This window comes from Hemitrygon akajei, chromosome 12 (genome assembly GCF_048418815.1).
Source record: "Hemitrygon akajei chromosome 12, sHemAka1.3, whole genome shotgun sequence".
Classification (NCBI taxonomy): Eukaryota; Metazoa; Chordata; class Chondrichthyes; order Myliobatiformes; family Dasyatidae; genus Hemitrygon; species Hemitrygon akajei.
Window position 1 is genome coordinate 64900188 of NC_133135.1, and position 21331 is coordinate 64921518.

At 41.1% G+C, this 21331-nt stretch overlaps 2 protein-coding genes across 7 annotated transcripts in view; one reads left to right on the top strand and one right to left on the bottom strand.

Moving 5' to 3' along the window:
* The window catches only part of swt1 (SWT1 RNA endoribonuclease homolog), a 189394-nt gene extending 178016 nt beyond the window's left edge, over positions 1-11378 (bottom strand). For 3 of the 4 annotated variants that reach the window (XM_073063300.1, XM_073063297.1, XM_073063299.1), the window contains exon 1: positions 11211-11378. The gene's annotated coding sequence lies outside the window, so the exon portion shown is untranslated. Of the gene's footprint in view, positions 1-4067; positions 4193-11210 lie in introns of all 4 variants that reach the window. The other variant, XM_073063298.1, reaches the window with a different exon arrangement.
* A 9-nt stretch (positions 11379-11387) lies between these two features.
* The window catches only part of trmt1l (tRNA methyltransferase 1-like), an 82353-nt gene continuing 72409 nt past the window's right edge, over positions 11388-21331 (top strand). Inside the window, exons 1-4 of one of the 3 annotated variants that reach the window (XM_073063302.1) lie at positions 11388-11534; positions 13838-14002; positions 15124-15186; positions 18238-18351. In XM_073063302.1, the coding sequence (XP_072919403.1) occupies positions 11474-11534; positions 13838-14002; positions 15124-15186; positions 18238-18351 (403 nt within the window). In that variant the 5' untranslated portion in view covers positions 11388-11473. The remainder of the gene's footprint in view (positions 11535-13837; positions 14003-15123; positions 15187-18237; positions 18352-21331) is intronic. The other 2 variants (XM_073063303.1, XM_073063301.1) reach the window with 2 other exon arrangements.

A 21331-nucleotide genomic window follows, 5' to 3' on the forward strand; every position in this document is an offset into this window, starting at 1 on the left:
TATAGCAAGGGTGCCTAAGACTTTTGCACAGTACTGTAGTAATTTTATATACTGCATTGTACTACCCATAACAGCAGGCTCCGTCACCTTGTCAGGGCACAAGAGCCACCCTCACTTGCCAACGGAAAATCTAAAGAGAAGTATACCCCCAGAGTTTGTGAGAGTGGGGGACCATGGAGACTCTCTGACTGACCTCCCCAGTAACTAATTTTGGCATGGACACGACAATGAATCAAGAAAGTGGCAATACTCTCGAGAAACCAGCAGTTGAACATGTTCTTCAGACCTGTAGCTGTGGCTGGACTAAAGTAACATCAACTCGTGGTCTTAAAATTCATCAAGGACGAAAGAAGTGCTTGAAAATCCCCAACCTAGGGCCCCACATTGACCAGGTTCTGTTAAGAGGAAGGTCAAATCAGTCGGATGAAGCTCAGCGGCAGGAGGAAACCCACAGTCCACAGAGTATCAGCACCCTACGGGATGTGGGAGAAGTTTCAGGCACAAGCAGTAGTCCAAGACACAGCCAGGTACTTTGTAAAGTGGAAAACATGCAAGGACGTAAGCCATTGGTGAAATGGCCAAAGTCTAACAGCAAGTAGTGGGAAACCATCAATGCAGATGTGAGCCTGATCTTAAGTGGCATCAAGGGATCAGCAGAAAAGAAGTTGGAGAAGATGGGTGACCTGATTTACATCTACGGAAAGGAGAAATTTGGAGTGAAGGAAAAAGTCAGCAGGAAAGATATGCCTCCTCCCCCTAAATCCAGTCGTCTCCAGGAAATCCAACAACTTGTTAAAGAGAGGCCTGAGGAAGTCTGGAAAAAAGCAACAGCTGAGGAAAGAGAGGGCATCAACCTCCTTCAAGCAGACCTAAAACAGAGGCTCTTGAAGCAGCACAGAGCAGAGAATTTAAGGAAACGACGCAAAAAATAAGGAAAAAGTGAGAACAGACTTCTACAAAGATCCCTTTAAATATGTGAAAGGTATTTTCACAAAAGAGAAAAGCGGATCCTTGAAAGCATCAAGAGGTTGAAAGACATCTTAGAACCATCCACACTGATGAGCTAAAAGATGAACCAATACTTGTCCCAGCTGACATTCCACTAATCTCACCCCACAACATCAATTTAACATCAGCCCTCCAAAGCTGAGTGAGGTGAGATCGGAATCAGCGCCAGGCCCTAACGGTGTTCCGTATTGTGTCTACAAGAACGCCCCGGATGTTCTGAAATTTCTCTGGTGAAATATGAGAGATGCTTGGGAAAAGCAAGTGATGCCCAAAGCCTGGAGAAGAGCGAGGGGAGTTCTGATCCCCGAAGAAAAGAACTCGTCCATCATCGAACAGTTTCGCCAAATAAACCTTCTGAACATAGAAGGCAAAATCTTTTTCAGTGTGTTGGCGCAATGACTTAAAAAGTATCTGAAACAAAACCATTTCATTGATACATCAATCCAAAAGGCTGGCATAGTAGGCTTCTCATGATGCCTTGAACATACTAGAGTCATATGGCATCAAATCCAGATGGCTAAGAAAGGAGGAAAGGTTTTGCATGTCTTGTTCCTTGACCTGGCCAATGCCTATGGATCAGTTCATTCCCTACCGTGGACTGCATTTGAATTCTTTCAGGTGCCTGCAACAATAACAAATCTGGTAAAACACTACTTTCAGAATATGCAAGTTTGTCTCACAACTTCAGACTTCACCACAGCTTGGCAACCGCTGCAAGTAGGCATCATGGCGGGGTGCACCATTTCCCCACTGGCTTTCACTATCACAATGGAGCTTATTATCGGAGCCTCAAAATGGGTTGCAGGAGGAAAACGGCTACAGTTTGGTCAAAGATTACCACCGATATGAGCCTATATGGATTATATGACAATACTGACAACAACTGTCCGCTGCACCTAGAGACTTCTGGAAAAGCTTCATCAAAACATCACATGGGCAAGGATGAAGATCAAGCCCAGCAAGTGCAGAAGCATCTCCATTGTCAAAGGTCAAGTCACTGATCAAAGATTTCATATAGACTGAACACCTGTCCCAACTGTTTCAGAAATGCCAGTGAACTGCTTGGGCCAATGGCATGATGCTAAGCTCAAGGACACCGAGCAGTTTAAACAAAAAGGATACCATCACGTACATAGCTTGCATCGACAAGACCTGGCTGCCAGGGAAACTCAAACTGTGGTGCTTCCAGTTCGGCATACTCCTGAGACTCATGTGGCCTTTAACAGTGTATGAAATACCCATTAACAAGGTGGAAAAGCTCGAAAAAGTGATCAGCACACATGTGAAACAGTGGCTTGGACTTCCAGGATGCTTAAGTCCTGTTGGACTATACAGGAACGGCAAATTAGAATTACCAATTGCAAGTCTTGTGGAAGAATTCAAATGTACCAAAACAAGGTTGGTCATGACGCTCACTGAATCTGAAGATACTGTTATTCGAACAGCACCCCACTGTGTGGCAATGGGAGGAAGTGGACCCCATCTGAAGCCGTTCAGAGTGCCAAGTCTGCTCTTTGCTTCAGGGATGTGGTTAGCCAAGTCCAACTTGGAACAGCCGGACTCGGGCTTGTCCCAAAGCCGCCTCAATGGCACAAGGCAACATCAGTGCAGAAGAGACGGCTCATGGTGAAGGAGGTGAGAAGACAGGAAGAGGCAGAGCGACACGCCAGGCCATCTCAATGGCCAAGCAGGGCCAATGGACTAATTGGGAGATCCTGGAAAAGAGGAAACTCAGCTGGTGTGACATCTGGGAGATGGAGGGATCTCGGCTAAGTTTTGTCATAAGAGCCACTTATGACCTCCTACCCACACTCCAGAACCTAAACCAGTGGTGAGGAGAAGACCCCACTTGCTCTCTTTGTCAAGCACCTGGATCACTAAGGCACATTTTAACAGGATGCAACACGAGCCTCAGCCAGGGACGCTACACTTGGCAGCAAACCAAGTTCTCAGTCAGCTAGCATCAATCTTAGAACAGAGGCGAATTACCACAAATGCTCTCCCACAAACATCAGCAAGAAATGTTCACATCACACGATTTGTACCAGCAGGCCAACCTCCAGAGGACCATTTAACATCAAAAGAGGTAAGCATTCTGCAGGTTGCTTGGGATTGGAAAATGGACATGGACTTGGAAAAAAAGCTTGTGTTTCCCCCAGACATTGCGGCTACAACAACTAGCAACCAAGCTGGCGTATGTTGTGGAATTGACAGCACCATGGGAAAATGGTGCTGAAGAAGCTTATGAGAGTAAAAAGACCAAGTACTCAGTGCTGGCAACTGAAGCTTCCCAGAATGGCTGGAAGATCAAGATTTTTCTTGTAGAAGTGGGATGCAGGGGATTTGTGGCTACATCTACAACCAGTCTATAGAAGAAGATGGGGGTGAGGGGTTACTGACTCCAACAAGTAATCAAGTCTTCGTCAAATGCAGCAGAAGAAAGTAATTGGATTTGGATTAAAAGGAAAGACAACAACTGGGCTGCAAGATGAAGACAGGAAGGTATGGAACTGGGTGGGGGGGGGGGGGTTGTATCTGGGATGCCAGGTAGCACCGTTGAGCCCTCTGGAGACATCGTGGGCTTATCAACGAAATGTCAAAGAAGGAGGGTGCCCACCTGAGGACCCTGATGAAGTACCTACCTTCCTTGTCACCACTCCAAGTCCACTGCCAACATTGAAAGTGCTGACTTACTATAGGTATTGAAACATCAAGTCCTATTAGCTCTACTCTACTCTACTGCTGCTGTAAAATAAGATCTTGATATATGTGAGTGATGATAAACCTGATTCTGATATGGGTCTCTATTGTGGACTGAGATTGGGAAGGGGACAGGGAGAGGGCAATATGGTTGGGAAAAGGGGAAGAGAGAGGGGAGGGAACAGGAAGCACCAGAGAGACATTATGTAGTGATCAATAAACCAATTGTTAAGAATCAAATTATCTTGCCTGGTGTCTCAGGGCTGGGTGTGTCTGCACCTGCACTAATGTATCCCCCCACCACCCTAGTACTCTGCTGCTACCTGTCCCACACTCCACTTGCAGCACTCCACACTCACCAATCCCAACATCCTTTGCTCCCAGCAACACACACAAAATGCTGGAGGAACTCAGCAGACCAGGCAGCATCTATGGAAAAAGAGTACCGGTAGTTGATGTTTCGAGCCGAGACCCTTCAGCAGGACTGGAGAAAAAAAGATGAGGAGAAGAATTAAAAGGCTGGGGGCGGGGAAGTGGGGAGGAAGAGGAGAGCGAGAAACAACATGATAGGTGAAACCAGGAGGGGAGGGGTGAAGTAAAGAGCTGGGAAGTTGATTGGTGAAAGGGATACAAGGCTGGAGAAGGGGGGAGTCTGATAGGAGAGGACAGAAGGCCGTGGAAGAAAGAAAAGAGGGGGTGGAAGGAGCACCAGAGGGAGGTGATGGGCAGGTAAGGAGATAATGTGAGAGAGGGAAAAGGGGATGGTGAATGGTGAAGGAGTGGGGGCGGGGGGGGGAGGCCTTACTGGAAGTTTGAGAAATCGATATTCACGCCATCAGGTTGGCAGCTATCCAGTCGGGATACAAGGTGTTGTTCCAATCTGAGTGTGGCCTCATGACAGTGGAGAAGGCCATGGATAGACACATCAAATGGGAATGGGAAGTGGAATTAAAATGGGTGGCCACTGGGACATCCAACATTTTCTGGTAGGTGGAGTGTAGGTGCTCAGTAAAGCCGTCTTCCAATCTACGTCGGGTCTCATCGATATATAGGAAGCCACACAAGGAGCACCAGACATAGGATATGACCCCAAAAGACTCACAGGTGAAGTGTTGCCTCAGCTGGGAGCACTGCTTGGGGCCCTGAATGAGGGCAGAAGTGTAGAAGTAGGTGTAGCACTTGTTCTGCTTGCAGGGGCAAGTACCAGGAGGAAGATCTGTGGGGAGGGATGAATGGACAAGGAAGTCGCATACGGAGCGAATCCTGCGTAAATCAGAAAGGGGGGGGGGAGGGCAAGAGTGCTCAGTAGTGGCAGAAGTTTCGGAGAATTACGTGCTGGATGCAGAGGCTGGTGGGGTGGTAGGTGAGGATGGGAGGAACCCTATCCCTGGTAGGGTAGCAGGAGGAAGGAGTGAGAGCAGACATGCATGAAATGAAGGAGATGCAGTTGAGGGCAGTGTTGATGGTGGAGGAAGGGAAGCCCCTTTCTTTGAAGGAGGACATCTGCTTCGTTCTGGAATGAAAAGCCTCATCCTGAGAGCAGGTGTGGAGGAGATGGAGAAATTGAGAGAAGGGGGTGGCATTTTTACAACTAAGAGGGTGGGACGAGGTATAGTCCAGGTAGCTGTGAGAGTCTGTGGGTTTATAATAGACATCAGTAGATAAGCTGTCTCCAGACATAAACAGAGAGATTGAAAAAGGAGAGTAAGATGTCAGAAATGGATAGGTAAATTTGAGAGCGGGGGTGGAAGTTGGAGGCAAAGTGGATGAAGTCGACAAGTTCTGCATGAATGCAGGAAGCACTCTATACCTTTTGTTGAAAGAAGTGGGAGAAGCCACTCTATAAAACTCTGGTTAGGCCACACTTGGGAGTACTGTGTCCAGTTCTGGTTGCCTCACTATAGGAAGGATATGGAAGCAATTGAAAGGGTGCAGAGGAGATTTACCAGGATGCTGCCTGGTTTAGAGAGTATGCATTATGATCAGAGATTAAGGGAGCTAGGGCTTTACTCTTTGGAGAGAAGGAGGATGAGAGGAGACATGATAGAGGAATACAAGATATTAAGAGGCATAGATAGAGTGGACAGCCAGCGCCTCTTCCCCAGGGCACCACTGCTCAATACAAGAGGGTATGGCTTTAAGGTAAGGGGTGGGAAGTTCAAGGGGGATATTAGAGGAAGATTTTTTACTCAGAGAGTGGTTGGTGCATGGAATGCACTGCCTGAATCTGTGGTGGAGGTACATACACTAGTGAAGTTTAAGAAACTACTAGACAGGTATATGGAGGAATTTAAGGTGGGGGATATATGGGAGGCAGGGTTGTGGGCCACATTGTGGGCCGAAGGACCTGTACTGAGCTGTACTATTCTATGTTCTATGAGCCAAAGGAAAAATTATTGGGAGTGGCATTATCAGTGACTTTAAAAGTGAAATTATAAAACGTGCCTGCCTGTTTGCCGGCTACGTGGCATGGGAACCAGCTACGCCAACCTGTTTGCCGGCTACATGGCAAGGGTCCCAGCTATGCCTGCTTGTTTGTCAGCTATGTGAAAAGTATAGCCATGGGCACTCGCATGGGTCCCAGTTATACCTGCCTGTTTGTTGGCTGTGTGGAACAGTCTATGTTCCAAGCCTACACCGGTGGCCATCCACCGGTTTTTCTACACTACATCGATGACTGCATTGGTGCTGCTTCCTGCACCCATGCTGAATTCATCCACATCTTCCACTTTGCCTCCAACTTTCACCATGCCCTCAAATTTACCTGGTTCATTTCCAACACCTCCATTCAAGGTGATAGGATCTTGATTAGTCAGGGTGTCAAAGTTTATGGGGAGAAGGCAGGAGAATGGGTTAAGTGGGATAAATCAGCCATGATGGAATTTCAGAGGAGACTCAATAGGCCAGATGGCCTAATTCTATTTCTATGTCTTACAGTTTTATTTCGAATTGGGAAATGCTTTTGACAAAGTCCCACTTAATATATTAGTGTGTACAATTAAAGCAATAGGATTGAGCTGATTTATTGACAAGGATAACAGACACAAAACAGTAGAAATAATTAAGTACGGATTCAGGGCTTGAATCCCAGATATTCACAAATACATTCATGATTTAAACAAAGGAATTAATGTAGCCAATTTTGCAGATGACACAAACCTAAGTGGAAATGTTAGTTGAGAAGTGGTTGCAGAAATATTTAAGTAAGATGTGAACAAGTTCAGTGACTGGGCAAATGTATGGAATATCCAGCATTAGATGGATAAATGCAAGGTCATTTTGGTGGTAAAAGTGGTAGGTTGTCTGAACTTTGATAACTTGGAAGAGGGAGAAATGCAATGAGACCTGGGTATACATGTACTGTACATGATATACTAAAAGTAAACATGCAGGTGTAGTGCATGGCTAACCTTTATTTTGTGAGAATTTGAATATTTCCTCATTTAAGAAAGATGTTTTGCAATGGAAGGAATGCAAAGGAGTGCATTATATTAAATCCTGAGATAGCCAGACCAATGCATGGAAAGAGATTGGACTAATGGGCTTATATTTGGTACAGTTCAGAAGAATGAGACTGCTCATGTTGCCAGGACTCAAGCACAAGTTATAGGAAGAAGCTGGATAGGTTAGGACGTTATAATCACTGGAACATAGGAGAATGAAGGGCGATCTTGTAAAGGTGTATAAAATCATGAGAGGTATTCATAAGGCGAACACATAATCACTTTTCCAGTGAAAGGGAATCAAAAATTAGAGAGCATGCAATTAAGATGAGATGGGAAAGGTTTAAAAGGGACCTTCTTCCATGTAGAGGGGGTGCACATATGGAATAAGCTGGAAGAAGAGGATGTGGCAGTAACAAAATTTTTAAAATATACTTGAACATGTACATAAGTAAGAAAGGTTTAGGGCAGGTATTCCCAGCATGGGATCCACAGACCCCTCAGTTAGTGGTAGGGGTCCATGGCAGAAAAAAGGTTGGGAACACCTGACTTAGATGGATATAGGCCAAAAATGAGCATGTGGGACTAGCTGAGACGGGCATTAGAGACTTGTCAGCATGGACAAGTTGGGCTGCAAGACCTGTTTCTGTGCTGTACTATTTCACAACCTCATTGAAAGAGATGAGACAGAATGGTTCAAGATTTCCAGATGGTGGTGAAGTCCAGAACTGGGGTTGCCACCCAAGTGTAAATTTATCTGTGTTGTGTTCTTAATGTTTCAATAATATTTGAATGATCTTGTAAACATGTTGTTGACTGAGCATTCTTGTTTAATTAATTTTGGGTTATATGTAAAAATATGTTAATTGCACACATCATGCTACCATGTGATACATGCGAGCCTCACTAAAAGTAACACAAAGATAGACCTGCCTTTCAGACTCCTGTGTCCTTTTTTGAATTAATTTAATATTTTCAAGTTACAAACCATAACAATCTGGATTGAAATAAAGAGCAAGTTTTTCTTAAACCCAGTAAGAATAATGTATTTGTGGAATTCTCTACCAGAGAAGGTAGTTGAGACAAAATTATTAATTATGTCCAGGGAGTTAAACATAAAACCAACAGCTAAATCATTAGGTAAAGAGCAGGAACAGGGTACTGAATTTGGATAATCAGCCATGAACATATTGAATGGTAGAACAGGCTCAAAGGGTCAAATGTTCTTTAGTTACATTTTCTACAATCTTATGTATTAGACGGAGTCGTCTGCAGATGCTCACATTTCCCAAAGATGTGCTGATAGATTAAATAACAACTGTTAATTACCCCTGTGTATAGGTTAATAAAAATAAATCAAAACAGAGCTTATGGGCATATGTGAAGAAGAATTAATTGCAAAAGAACAGAGCAATAAGCAGGAGAAAATGAGTTTACTAGATTTTTCCCTGGTAGCTGCCATAGGCACCTATGGAAAACGGCCTCCTCCCATGTCATTTCAAGTACAAAAAGGTAAGAGAATATACAAGATTATAAGAAAATTTCTATGATTATATAGTTCTTTCATCAGAATTTTTTGCAAATTAAACTAAACCAAATGCAAGAGTGGGTTAGTGGGCAAGAAATGAAACGCATTGTACAATTTGCTTTCAGTCCTTAAACTGCCTTCTCAACTCTTCCCTAGTCAGCCTAAGATCTCTCTGAAACCCATGACCCCTTTTTAACAAATATTGATGCAGAACAATTTTTCTTTAAATTATCAGCTGGACCTGATCAATGTATATTATACTGATTGCCTCACATATCCACTATCTTCAGTAAGTGGATCTTCAGGCTTCTGTACCTCCTTCCTGATGGTGGTAGTAATGGAAAAAGGCATACCCCAAGATGGTGAGGGTCAATGATGGATGCTACCTTCTTAAAGCACTGCCTTTGGAAGATATTCTCAATAGTGGGGAAGGCTGTGCACGTGGTGGAGCTGGGCTGAGACTACATCCCTCAAAAGCCTCTTTTAATCCTGCAAATCAGAGCCTGCATACCAGGTGATGATGCAACCAGTCTCAAGGTAGTGTGAATGGTGGTGATGTCACCAGGAGCGGATCTGTCAGTGCAGGAGTTTAATAATGTCTAACTATAGCCATGTTCCCCATGTGGAGCACATCCCATGCTCAGCCTCTTTATGGCTCCAGAATTTCTTTGGAAGTTGGGTTTTCTTCACTGGAATTAGTTATTAGGTTGTGGTTGAGTATTTTTTTGTCATCTAGTACGTTTGCCATTTACAGTTGGACTAAATTGTTTTTAGGGTTGGTTATATATTCCAGTTGTTATTGAAGAATTTGAATGCAGATTTGTGGGAATTTATGTTATCTACTAATGCAAAGTTGACAGCAGCCTTCACATGATCCTTGAAGATGGTTTTCAAATTTAAGGCTAAACTAATGGATTAAGAGGCCTGGCTCGTTGTCTAAGTCGTTGAAAACCCCTACAGTGACAAGAAGCAAAGGAAATGAGTGTTCAGCACAATGCGTTACAGTGCATACAAGCCAGGTACAATTCCCACTGCTGCCTGTAGGTTTCCTCCAGGTGCTCTGGTTTCACCCCATGGTCCAAATTGGTAATTGCAAATAGTCCCATGATTAGGCTAGAATGAAAAAAAAATGGTGATTGTGGAATGGCTCAAAGGGCTGAGAGGGCCTATTCCATAAGATGCTGGAGTAGAGTTGGGCCATTTGGCCCATTGAGTCTGCTCCATCATTTCATCCTGGCTGATCCATTTTTCCTCTCAGCCCCAATCTCCTGCTCTCTCCCCATATCCCTTCATGCCCTGACTAATCAAGAATCTATCAATCTCTGCCTTAAATATACATAAAAAATTGGCCTCCACAGCTGCCTGTGGCAAAGAATTCCACATATTCATTACTCTGGCTAAAGAAATTCCTCCTCATCCCTGTTCTAAAAGGACACCCCTCTATTCTGAGGCTGTGTCCTCTGGTCAGACTCTCCCTTTATAGGAAACATTCTCTCCACATCCACTCTACCAAGGCCTTTCACCATTCGATAGGTTTCAATGAGGTTACCCCTAATTTTTCTGAATTCCAGTGAATACAGGCCCAGAGCCATCCAACACTCTTCATGTGACAAGTCATTCAATCCTGGAATCATTTTCCTGAACCTCCTTTGAACCCTCTCCAGTTTCAGCATAACCACACCGTATCTCAATAGATAACTAGAAGGAGTCAGTTCACTAAATGAACACAGAATTCTCTAAATTAAGGTAACTAACTGCAACTCAGCTATTCCTTTATCTTTTTTTCTGGTCCACCCAGATCATATATTCCAGTTGGTCCCGCACCCTTCTCCACCCCCTCCCCCAAGCTAGCCCCATTCCCAGCTCCTCGATACCCAGTTTCTTTCCCTTCTCCCACCAAGTTCCATCTCCCACACACACCTCACAGGGACTGCTCAACATTATAACGTGGTGGTTGGCGTTAACAGTACTACAGCGATCCAGATTCAATTCCGCCACTGTCTGGAAGGAGTTTGTATGTTCTCACTGTGACCGCATGAAGTTCCTCTGGGTGCTCCACAAAGACTTATGGGTTAGTTGGTCACGAGTGTAATTGGACGGCACGGGCTGTATCTCTAAATAAAAATTGTCTAACTGACTGAATTATGAAATAGGAAGTTCGAAAATACAGTAAACATCAGACCATTTTCATCATTGAGGATATGGCGTCTCCAGCAGATTTAGTTGATCATCTCCTCTGACTGTTTCTCGGATTTATTTCTCTATTTTAGAATTAGTTCAAAAAGATGGAAATATTCAAGAGGTTGATTTAGGCGGCGTATAAAATGTTGATGAATGCTTAATTTGTATCCATACCCAAATGTCTGACTAGCTGGGCATTTCGGGATTTTCTGTCATTCCGTCAAACGTTGTGGAGATTCCGGCAGATTCAGTAGGTACGGCACGGCATCAGGTGTGATCCAGCATCGCAGGCCCACAACCAAAACCAGAGTTGTTCCGCTTCAGAAATTACCGCCTCCATTTATACTTACCACAGATGTATCTAACGAGACGCCCACTTCAACTTCTCGAATTTGACTATACGAAGTATTAACGTTTAAAATAAAGCTGCCTTCTCCTCAGAAAATCAAAGGTTTCAGTTAGATAAAGCATTACGGGAACAAGAATCCCTCCAGAGGTTCTCCCACCATGGAAACGGAAAGGACTACAATTCCCAACATGCTCTTCGCAGCATGCGCGGGGCTGACACTTCGCATCACCTCCCTCTTATTTATCGAACGTCACCGTTGGTAACATGGCGGAGCAGCGAGCGGAGGAGCTGCACCAGGAGGACACTGCCTCAAATAGAAATTTAAGTAAGAGAATCGAAAACTTGTTTGTTTAATTTTATATCTGGGCCTCAACTTCTTTAGAAGAGAATAGTAGACCACAATTTTTCTTTTACCACGTTTGCATCTGTACATTGTTGTGATGGAGTTAGTTTGAGGGCCTGACCGCAGAGCTCCGTCTTAGGGCCTGATCCTGGTAACGGAGCTGACAGACAGGCTCTCCGGGAGATACGCACCAGAATTCAAACAGGGTGTGAATCAGTGGACATGTGGGAATCAGCAAATGTTCCTTATGATTATGTTTCCACAATTAAAATATTTAATACCTTTTATAGGACAATCAGATATTTAATAATTTAACTTATGTTTTAAAACAAATAATCTGTTCTTGTTACTGACTTCTCGTTTCACTACATATGAAATACTTTGGGGTGAATTTTGACGAGGTTGCAATTGTAGGACGCGCGCGATCAATTGTGTTAAAAGTTTCTCAAACAACATAGAGCAGGGCGCATCAGGAGCGACTGATGTGAAGTCTCCTATTTACGAACATTTGATTTTATTCCCACCTCCCAAGTCCTGTATTTTTTCTCCTTGTGCTTCACAACATCTTCAGATGACGTTAAAATCCTATACAGGACATTTGCTTTCTTTTGGTGGATTGCTTACTTTTTATCATTATATTTGTTTTATTGCCGTAAATCTATTTGCTCTTAGTTGTCATGGAGACTTGAAAATACTTCTAAGCTTCCGTATATTTTGTTTGATTTTATATCTGGGTCTCAACTTTTTTTATGGGAACGGTAGCTCGCAATTTTTCTTTCACAATGTCCGCAGTGTCTGTGTTGTGATGGAATTAGTTTGAGTGCCAGACATATGGATGGATGAAGATGCTTAAATCCCACTAGAAGTCAGAAATGTGGAATACAACTAAAAATATACAAATTTAAACTAAATTACATTGATACTATTATGTGTTTTAATCGACAAAATGGGTTAAATTATAATACAGTAAAAACCGTGAAGAATTTTCTGTGGATTTTTTTTACTACTTGCTGCTTTTGTTATGCACGATCATGGTGAATTGATTTAGCATAAATACAAACATTTTACAAGTTAATGACAAGTGAACATTTTTCCTGCTGGATTTATTTGCCAGTTTTTAACATCTTAGACAATTGTGTTAACTGAAATTGAGGGCAATATTTGAAGCTGCATTACCATGAAGTGATTTGTTGAGAATTGTAGCTGGTTGGAACGACTAAAAACAGAATAGATAACACAGACAGAAGGACATTAAACTGAATGGGTGGAAGAAGAAATCATTGTACAAACAGGTTTGGGTGAAGGATGAGTGGGAGGAGAGAAGTAAGGAGGACACCATGTTGTATGTAACTTTTAGGACCATAACACAGTAGCTTTTCCATGACTGTTGCCCCAGATCAATATTTCAGTTAAAGATAACTATTGTAGAATGTTTGGAACCCAACAGAAGATAATATATTTTAAGATTTGTGTTTCAGTATTAATATTTCAAAAATACTTTAATTGATCAATTTTATAATGTATTTAAGTATAAAATTTTCAGCCTATTTAAGAATGCAATTTCTTTCAGGAGTATACAATTTTGAATTATCTGATAATCAGAATTCAGCAAGACGAGGATCACAAGAAATATAATCCAGTGGCTCACTAAAGTTAAATGTAGATAAATTATTCTGATGATTTTGAAGAATAAATGGTCTTGAGCCTGATCCTGAAAGGAAAGGAGAGGAAAATGGAAGTGAATAAGGATGGAAGAGAATTGGTATTAAGATTTCCAAGAATAACAGATGTTTTTTTTTCTATGAAGTTGTTGAGAAGGAGCTTGAGAGCACTTGGATCACCAGAGCCTGAGTGATGAATTATTTGGGGGAAGGAGCGGGAAAGAATCTGTGTTTCCAAGATCGAAGGTGCAGAGCTGTTGGGCACGTTAGTTAGTGTGAATGAAAATTTCAGATTTAGCAATTACAACACATCAGTATGTTTGTGACTTAAAAACAAAACCCTGAATTATTATTTTGGGTGTGTCTAGAGAGGGAATTTGGAGTTTGGAAAACCTGCAGGAAATAACTGGACCTGTAGGGTTTGAACCTGCTGTAGTTATAATGTTTGGATTAGTTTGAAATTTGATTTAAGAGTAGGGGATGAAGCATTTCACAAAATGTACTAGTTTGAAGACATTTTGTTTCACATAGCTAATCATCATATCACTAGTTAACTGTTAACTACTTAATCATCAGTGATTTTTTTTTCTTGAAAAAGTTCAGTTTGCTTTTCAAATATTTCAGCTTTCAGTTTTGGGAATGACTCAGTTCAGGATGATGGAAGTGTTGCAGCTAATTTGCACTCTGATATGGAATCATCTGAACCAAACTTCAGTACTGCAACCACCGCTGATGCGCATGAAAACTTGTCTGAACCAATGGATCCAACCACAACAACTGGAGCAGCAGGTATGGCTAGAGGGAAGAAAACAAAGCATCTCTTTAAAAATAGCTCAGTCACTTCTGTTAAAATGGAGGTGCCATGGTAGCGTAGCAGTTATCACGATCCTATTACAGTTCGGGCTGGTGGAGTTCCGAGTTCAATTCTGACATCTTCTGTAAGGAGTCTGTACATCCACCCTGTGGAACGTGTTGGTTTTCTCCGGGTGCTCCAGTTAACTTCCACAGTCCATGATGTACTGGTTAGTAGGTTAATTAGTCATTGTAAATGGTCCCATGACCAGGCTAGGTTTAAATCGAGGGTTGCTGGTTGGTGTGGCTTGAAGGCCCTAAAGGGCCTATTCCATGCTGTGTCTCAATAAATAATGAAAATGAAACCATCCTGGCCTAATCCGTACCTTCCCTGGTCATTTCCTACACCACCTTCTTTCCACACTCTCCACCCCTCCTTAAGACAGCTCCTTTCTCATTACTTTTGCCTTTTCTTTCTCTGCCTCCTTTACTGATCACAATTGACAATAAAAGAGTAAGATTTGTTTCTCAGTTATAAAACGGGCTTACACACGTCAAATTTCAAAGTACATCTATCATCAAAGTACGTACACTATGCACAGCCTTGGGATTCAACTCCTTTCAGGCAGCCACAAAACAGAGAAACTCAATAGAATCCATTTTTTAAAAAGAAGACAATCACACGCAGAGTGCAAAAAAATAGGAACAATACATGCAAACAACTAACACTTGGAACTAAAGTTCATGAAAGTGAGTACACAGCACAAAAGCCAGTCATCATTGCAGGTGGTCCAGGAGCCCATCAGTTGCAGGCCACAGCCTCAGTTCAACACAGAGGCGAGTAAATCTCACTGTTGCAGCGAGCTAAACCCTGGCGATCCCTCTCCTCTGGCCCCGAGGCACTGATCTTTTCAATCTGTACTGGCACTTAAATCAGCCAAACATTAACTCATTCCTTGCTCTCAGACCTAGGCCCTACTGCATATTAGTTAAACACTGCATTATATATATTGACTAATTTACCAAGTAACATATTAATATAACGTTATCTGGAAGAAACTGTTTTACTTCAATAGTATTTTCAGAGTACTAAAATACCTTTTTTTTTTCCTCCCCAGAAAGACACATCTCCATCCAACAGTCTCTGGCAGACTTAAAGAATCTTATAGATATTGAAGGCGGTGAGTGTGAGGTTGTGTTTCAAAAACTGCAGAGGATATGCATTTTCTTTATTTATTGCAATGCAGTTGAAATTCACATTGGTAAATTTAATTTGTGAGGCTGCTATTCAATTTATTTTCGTAATTAGTGTGCTTAACAAAAGTTTAAACAAGTTTTAATCCAGCACATCCTTTACCATTATGATAATGTGTTGTCTTTAGCATTGTACTTTAGAAACCTTATCGATCAGATTTTTAAAGATCAGCTTTATTTGTCACATACATTGAAGTGCATCATTTGTGTCAGTGACCAACACAGCCTGAGGATGTGATGGGGGCCACCCGCAAGTTTCACCATGTTTCCAGGGCTGACATAAGGGTTAGTAAGGGTTACTGACCCCTACTAGCACATACGTCTTCTGGGATTTGGTGGGGGGTGGGGGGGAATGCTGGAGCATCCATGGTGACGAGGCGAATGTACAAATTTCTTGCATCCAGCAGCGGAAATTGAACCCCGGTCACTGGCACTGTACAGCGTTACGAAAAGCTCTATGCTACTGTGCCACCCGTGTGTCCTCCAATGGGTTATCAAAAGTTCTTAAAGTTGCCTACTTTCTTAAAAGTTATTTATGTTTGTTCTCTAGTTGGTGCTGCTGCATTTATCTGTGTCTCCATTGTAGGTCGGTATCTAAACTAAAAAGGGGAAAGTGAAGGGCAGTATCTGTGCTTTGTTGTCTGCCTTAGCATGAAGGTTTGTTTAAATTAGATTCCTGAATGTTAGCAGTAATGGTTCCTTTTGAAATAATTGAAATCTGTCTGGTGTGGATACACCCAAAACAGGGAAATTCCTAAGATTTTGATCTACTCATGATGAAACGAAAATAGAAATGTGTTTAAGTGGTATTTAGAAAGGGATTTGGAGGTGACTGTGTTCTTACCTATCAATTTACACGAACTTTTAAGAGAAAAGGGCCGTAAAGTTTGTGAAAACACACACAAAATGCTGGTGGAACACAGCAGGCCAGGCAGCATCTATAAGGAGAAGCACTGTCGACATTTCGGCCCGAGACCCTTCGTCAGGACTAACTGAAAGGAAACAGTTTGTGAGCTTTGGTGAATTCTGATTGCGTCTTTTAGACCATGGACACAATGGCCAAGGTGCATGGGAATGCCACACAAGGAAATTTCTCCTCCTAAGTCACACATCATCCTGACTTACTGTAGAAATACCGTAGATTTCGCACTACAGAGCGCACCTGATTAAAAGCCGCTGGCTCTAATTTTAGAAAGAAAATCAATTTTGTACTTGTACAAGCCGCACCGGATTTTAGGCCACACCGGATTTTCGGCCGCAGGTGTCCCACGTTGTAATATGAGACATTTACACAGAAAGATATTACACGTGAGGATTTTTTAACTTTTAATTAAATCCATATGGTAACATAAACAAATACATATTGCAAATGCTTTTTTTCGAACCGTGCCTGTAACGCGGCTACTTTTAAATATACATACGTATCGGTAACACACAAATTACGTTGCGTATACTTTTTTACTGAACAACATTCCAATATCTCCTAACGACTGGTAAAAAATATATATACTGCAGCCTACCAGGAAAAGTTATTGATCGCCTTTAACTTAAAAGCAGCGTTCGCTCGGGTCTAATGCCGCTCGCCCCCCACCTTCCCGTTTATCGCAAACCGGTATTTCCCACAAGACGCGGCGAAACCGGATGTGACGTCATAGCATCCCGGGATGTAGTACAGAAAACAAATATACCGGGTACTTAAAACACTTCTAACTTTAACTAGAAAATACTAACAAATGAATTACTAAGCGAAAATATTATAAACTAAATAACTGCCATAAAGGCAGCACAATGCTTTTCTTCGAGTATTTTCCATGTTGATCAGGGTGAGTACAAATGACTGATTTACAATAATTTAATTGTGAAAGTGCGCTTGATTTATCGTACAATTTCATTGGACCTCTGTGAACTACTCATCAATTTTATTGGTCTACTGTTACGAGGCAAAATGTTTTTGGCGGCATGAAAAAAAATCATGCATTAGCCGCACCGTAGTAAAGGCCGCAGTGTTCAAAGCTGTTCAAAATGTGGGAAAAAAGTAGCGGCTTATAATCCGACATCTACGGTACACATTCCATTATTATTATTGGACTAAATTTCCAGAACATTCTGCTCAAAAGCATACTGTGAGCACCATTGTCACAGGAATTTTTTTCTGTTTAAGTGGGCTGCTTACTACTACCTCTAAAAGGCATTAAATGCCATTGTCAACAAAAGTTGAAAATAATCAAAGTGTATTTGCATATGTGAGAAAAAATTGGAATTAACCAGTAAGAAACACAATCACAAAATTCATAACTTGTACATCTTAAGGGTTGCAATGAGAACTTTCCTGTATCCAGTATTGCAAGGCAAGAATATTTCAGTGTTTGAACACTCAAATCAGCAGTAGTAAAAAGGTTATGATTAATGCACACTTTAACGTTAGAGTCCAAATGTTTATTATTTTTCAGGAACTGCTGTTGTGATTTGTACTGATTGAAAACAATTGGAAATTTGGCACTAACATCAAATTTCATTCATGCAGTCTCTATTTCCCACTTTTACTGTTATATACTTAGGATGGTGGTGAATATTGGTAGCTTGGGTTGAGGGTTTTGATGTTGCCGAGCTTACCAATGAACTTGGAGACATTTTATCACCAGTTGAAGTCATATCCTCAGTTGCTGTTTGTCTCCTGAGTGGCTACCCCTTCAGTTGACCTTTCAGTTCTATTGGCTTGTGTTTCTTTGGCCCTTAGGGGTTCATAGATGGCGTCTATCTCAATATCAGGACCAAGGCAAGCGAATGGGGGCCAGTATAAACACAAATACTCACAGAGAAACACCAACAACTGTGAACTGAGGAGGTCACCTTAACTGGTGATGAAACGTCTCTAAGCTAATTGCCAATCTTGATTAAACACCACAACATCAAACTCTTCAACCCATCAAACTGTTGTATATTGTTGAATAGTAAGAGTTGACAACATGTTTTATCAGCTGGCAAGAAGACCTGTCCTTTGTGTCCAGAAGAAAAGTTTAAACCCAACTATAGTCACAAGCTACGAAGGCATTTGCAACATCTGCACTGGAAAGTTTCGATAGAATTTGAAGGTAACACTTTCTATCCCTATATCCATGAGTCAAGGCAAATGTATCATCCATTAGTTTGAATGGGCAAGCAGTTAATTACTTAAATTATTTTAATTATTTAATTATGCCAACAGCGGTCTCCCTAATCTTTTTATAAAAAATGTCTTAATGGAATTTTCAATAATAATAATGATATACCCAACATTGTTCTTTCTGCTTATTTTAACATTGATGTACATATTTTAGGAACACTTGCAGATATTTTTTGAACTATTAAAATATGCTTAATTTCTGAATCTGTTATTTACTCCATTTATCTGTGTTTCAATATTAGTTACATCTTGGTAGCTTAGATTATTTTAAAAATTGAATCACAGCTGATTGATCTTATTTTTATGATCTAGCTTTATTTGATAAAGTTAAATAAGTGACTTAATGGGCAATGCATATAATTTGAAAAGGCTGAACAATTTGAAATGAGTAATTTTTAAGTTAATATCTTTAAAAAACTTAATATAACCGATTTCAAAATTCACTTATGGTTCAGGTTAACTGAAAGTTTGATGGAGCTCGGTTTAAACTCTGTTCAATGTTCAGTTTGCATAAATGCAGGTTCTGTTTACTGAAGTTGTTTCTAATGTGCTGCTTTTTAGGGTTAGCTTCAATTTCTGTGAGCTCATCCTCATGATAAAAGTCGTGCATGATGTTTTTCACCATGAGAACCTAACTTCCAGTGACAAAATAATAGCATTTACCATAATTACCAAAAACTTAATCGTAGATTTAAAAGCAATTGAAATAAAAGCAGAAAATTGTGGAAATTATTCAACAGGTTAGATAACATGCCTTATCGCTTGATTTTTTTCTCTCTCTATCACATTCAGTAGCTGCACATTTTTTGCTTTTGTATTTCTTGCATAAGCAATACTAATACTTATATCAGGCTGCTGTTCATAGGCTGCAGCTCAGCGTTTAACACCATCATTCCTGCAGCTCTCATCAAAAAGCTCCAAAACCTGGGCCTCTGTACCTCCCTCTGAAACTGGATCCTCAACTTCCTCACCAGAAGACCACAGTCTGTGCAGATCAGAAATAACATCTCTACCTTGCTAATAATCAACATTGGTGCATGTCAAAGATACGTGTGTAGCCCACTGTTCTACTCTCTCTACATCCATGACTGCATGGGTAGGCATAGCTCAAATGCCATCTATAAATTTGCTGACAATACAACTCGTGGCAGAAATTCAGTTGGTGTCAAGAAGGCATACAGGAGCAAGATAGGTCAACCTTTTGAGTGGTGTCGCAGAAACAACCTAGCATTCAGCATCAGTAAGACCAGAGAGTTGATTGTAGTCTTCAGAAAGTGTTAGATGAGGGCACATAAACCAGTCCTCATTGAGGGATCAGTAGTGGAAAGTGTGAGCAATTTCAAGTTCCTGCGTGTCAGCATCTCTGAGGATCTATCCTGGGCCAAGCGTATCAATGCATTTACAAAGAAGGCACAACAGTGGCTGTATTTCATTGGGAGTTTGAGGGGATTTGGTATGTCACCAAAGGCACTGGCAAATTTCTATAGATGTACCAGGGAGAGCCTTCTAACTGGCTGCAACACCATTTGGTATGGGGAGGGGGGTGCAATTCAAAATAAGCTGCAGAAAGTTGTGCTCAGCCAGCTCCATAATGGGCATTAACCTTCCCAATATCCAGGACATCTTCAAAGAACAATACCTCAAAAAGGTAACATCCATTACTAAGGACCTCTGTCACCCAAGACATGCCCTCTTCTCATTGCTACCATCAAGGAGGAGGTACAGGAGCCTGAAGACTCCTCAACATTTCAGGAACAGCTTCTTCCCCTCTGCCATCAGATTTCTGAATGGACATTGAATCCATGAACACTACCTCTACTTATTTTCTCTTTTTGCACTACTTAATTTAAAATTTTAATATATGTTTACTGTAATTTACTGTTTTTATTATATATTGCTATATTCTATTGCTGCGTAACAACAAATTTCACAACATATATTGGTAATGTTAAATCTGATTCTGGTGATTTTCTGTATGTAATGACCCTTACAAAGCTGATTCATTTGTTCGATTTGCTGAAGCATTGGAATGGTTTTATGCTTCTATGCAGGTTTCCCCATTTCTCAAATGCTATCCACTCCCTTTGGATTCTTTTTGCTGTTAATTCTTCAACACAATTTCGATATTGCAATATTGTCTGCATCTCTAAACAGACAGAGAAAGCACAATATAAATTTTTTTAGGATAATGATTTTGTATTTGTTTTTTTTTAATCTTTAAGCTCATCAAAGTTAAGCTGTTTAATGAGCAGGCATGAAAAAGTAAATATGGATGTTATGAAAACATATTTTGTATAGTCAGACCCTGCATGATTTTAACCAATTTGAGTCTCAATGCTGCAGTAAATCTTTCTTTTCTTAACCAGAAGGAATCCATCCAAGACACCTAGTACTTACTGCTGACTATTTAGTATCAGACAGTGGTCACCTATTCAGTTTTGCTACCTGCATACTTTGTAACTTGCTTCTCATAATAAATAAGTTGATCCCTCTTGCATCGCAGAGATTTTAGAATGTTTCAGTGGGAATAAATTAATGCGTGCGATCTTTTGTATGCATTAAATTTCTAATTTTGCATTAAGTAGACAGGATTTGTGTAGATTGTGTATTGCATTGAGACGAATAAATTTTTCTGAAAACTTGACATGGCTCAAGTCAGTTGTGGATCCATTCTTCACATGTCAAATCCTAGTATATAAATAGGTGGATCTTTTCAATTGATCATTGTAAGATTTAAAGCATCTAGTGAAAGTGTAGTTATAAAGCAGTATCCTCACACTTCCACAACCCCTCTCATCTCCATCAACCACCTCCCCTCAAAATCAATTTGCTTTGTTAAAAAAATTAAAGGAATGTGTTTCATAATTGTCAAGAAAGTCGTTAACTTAATTTGAATATGGCCAATATTT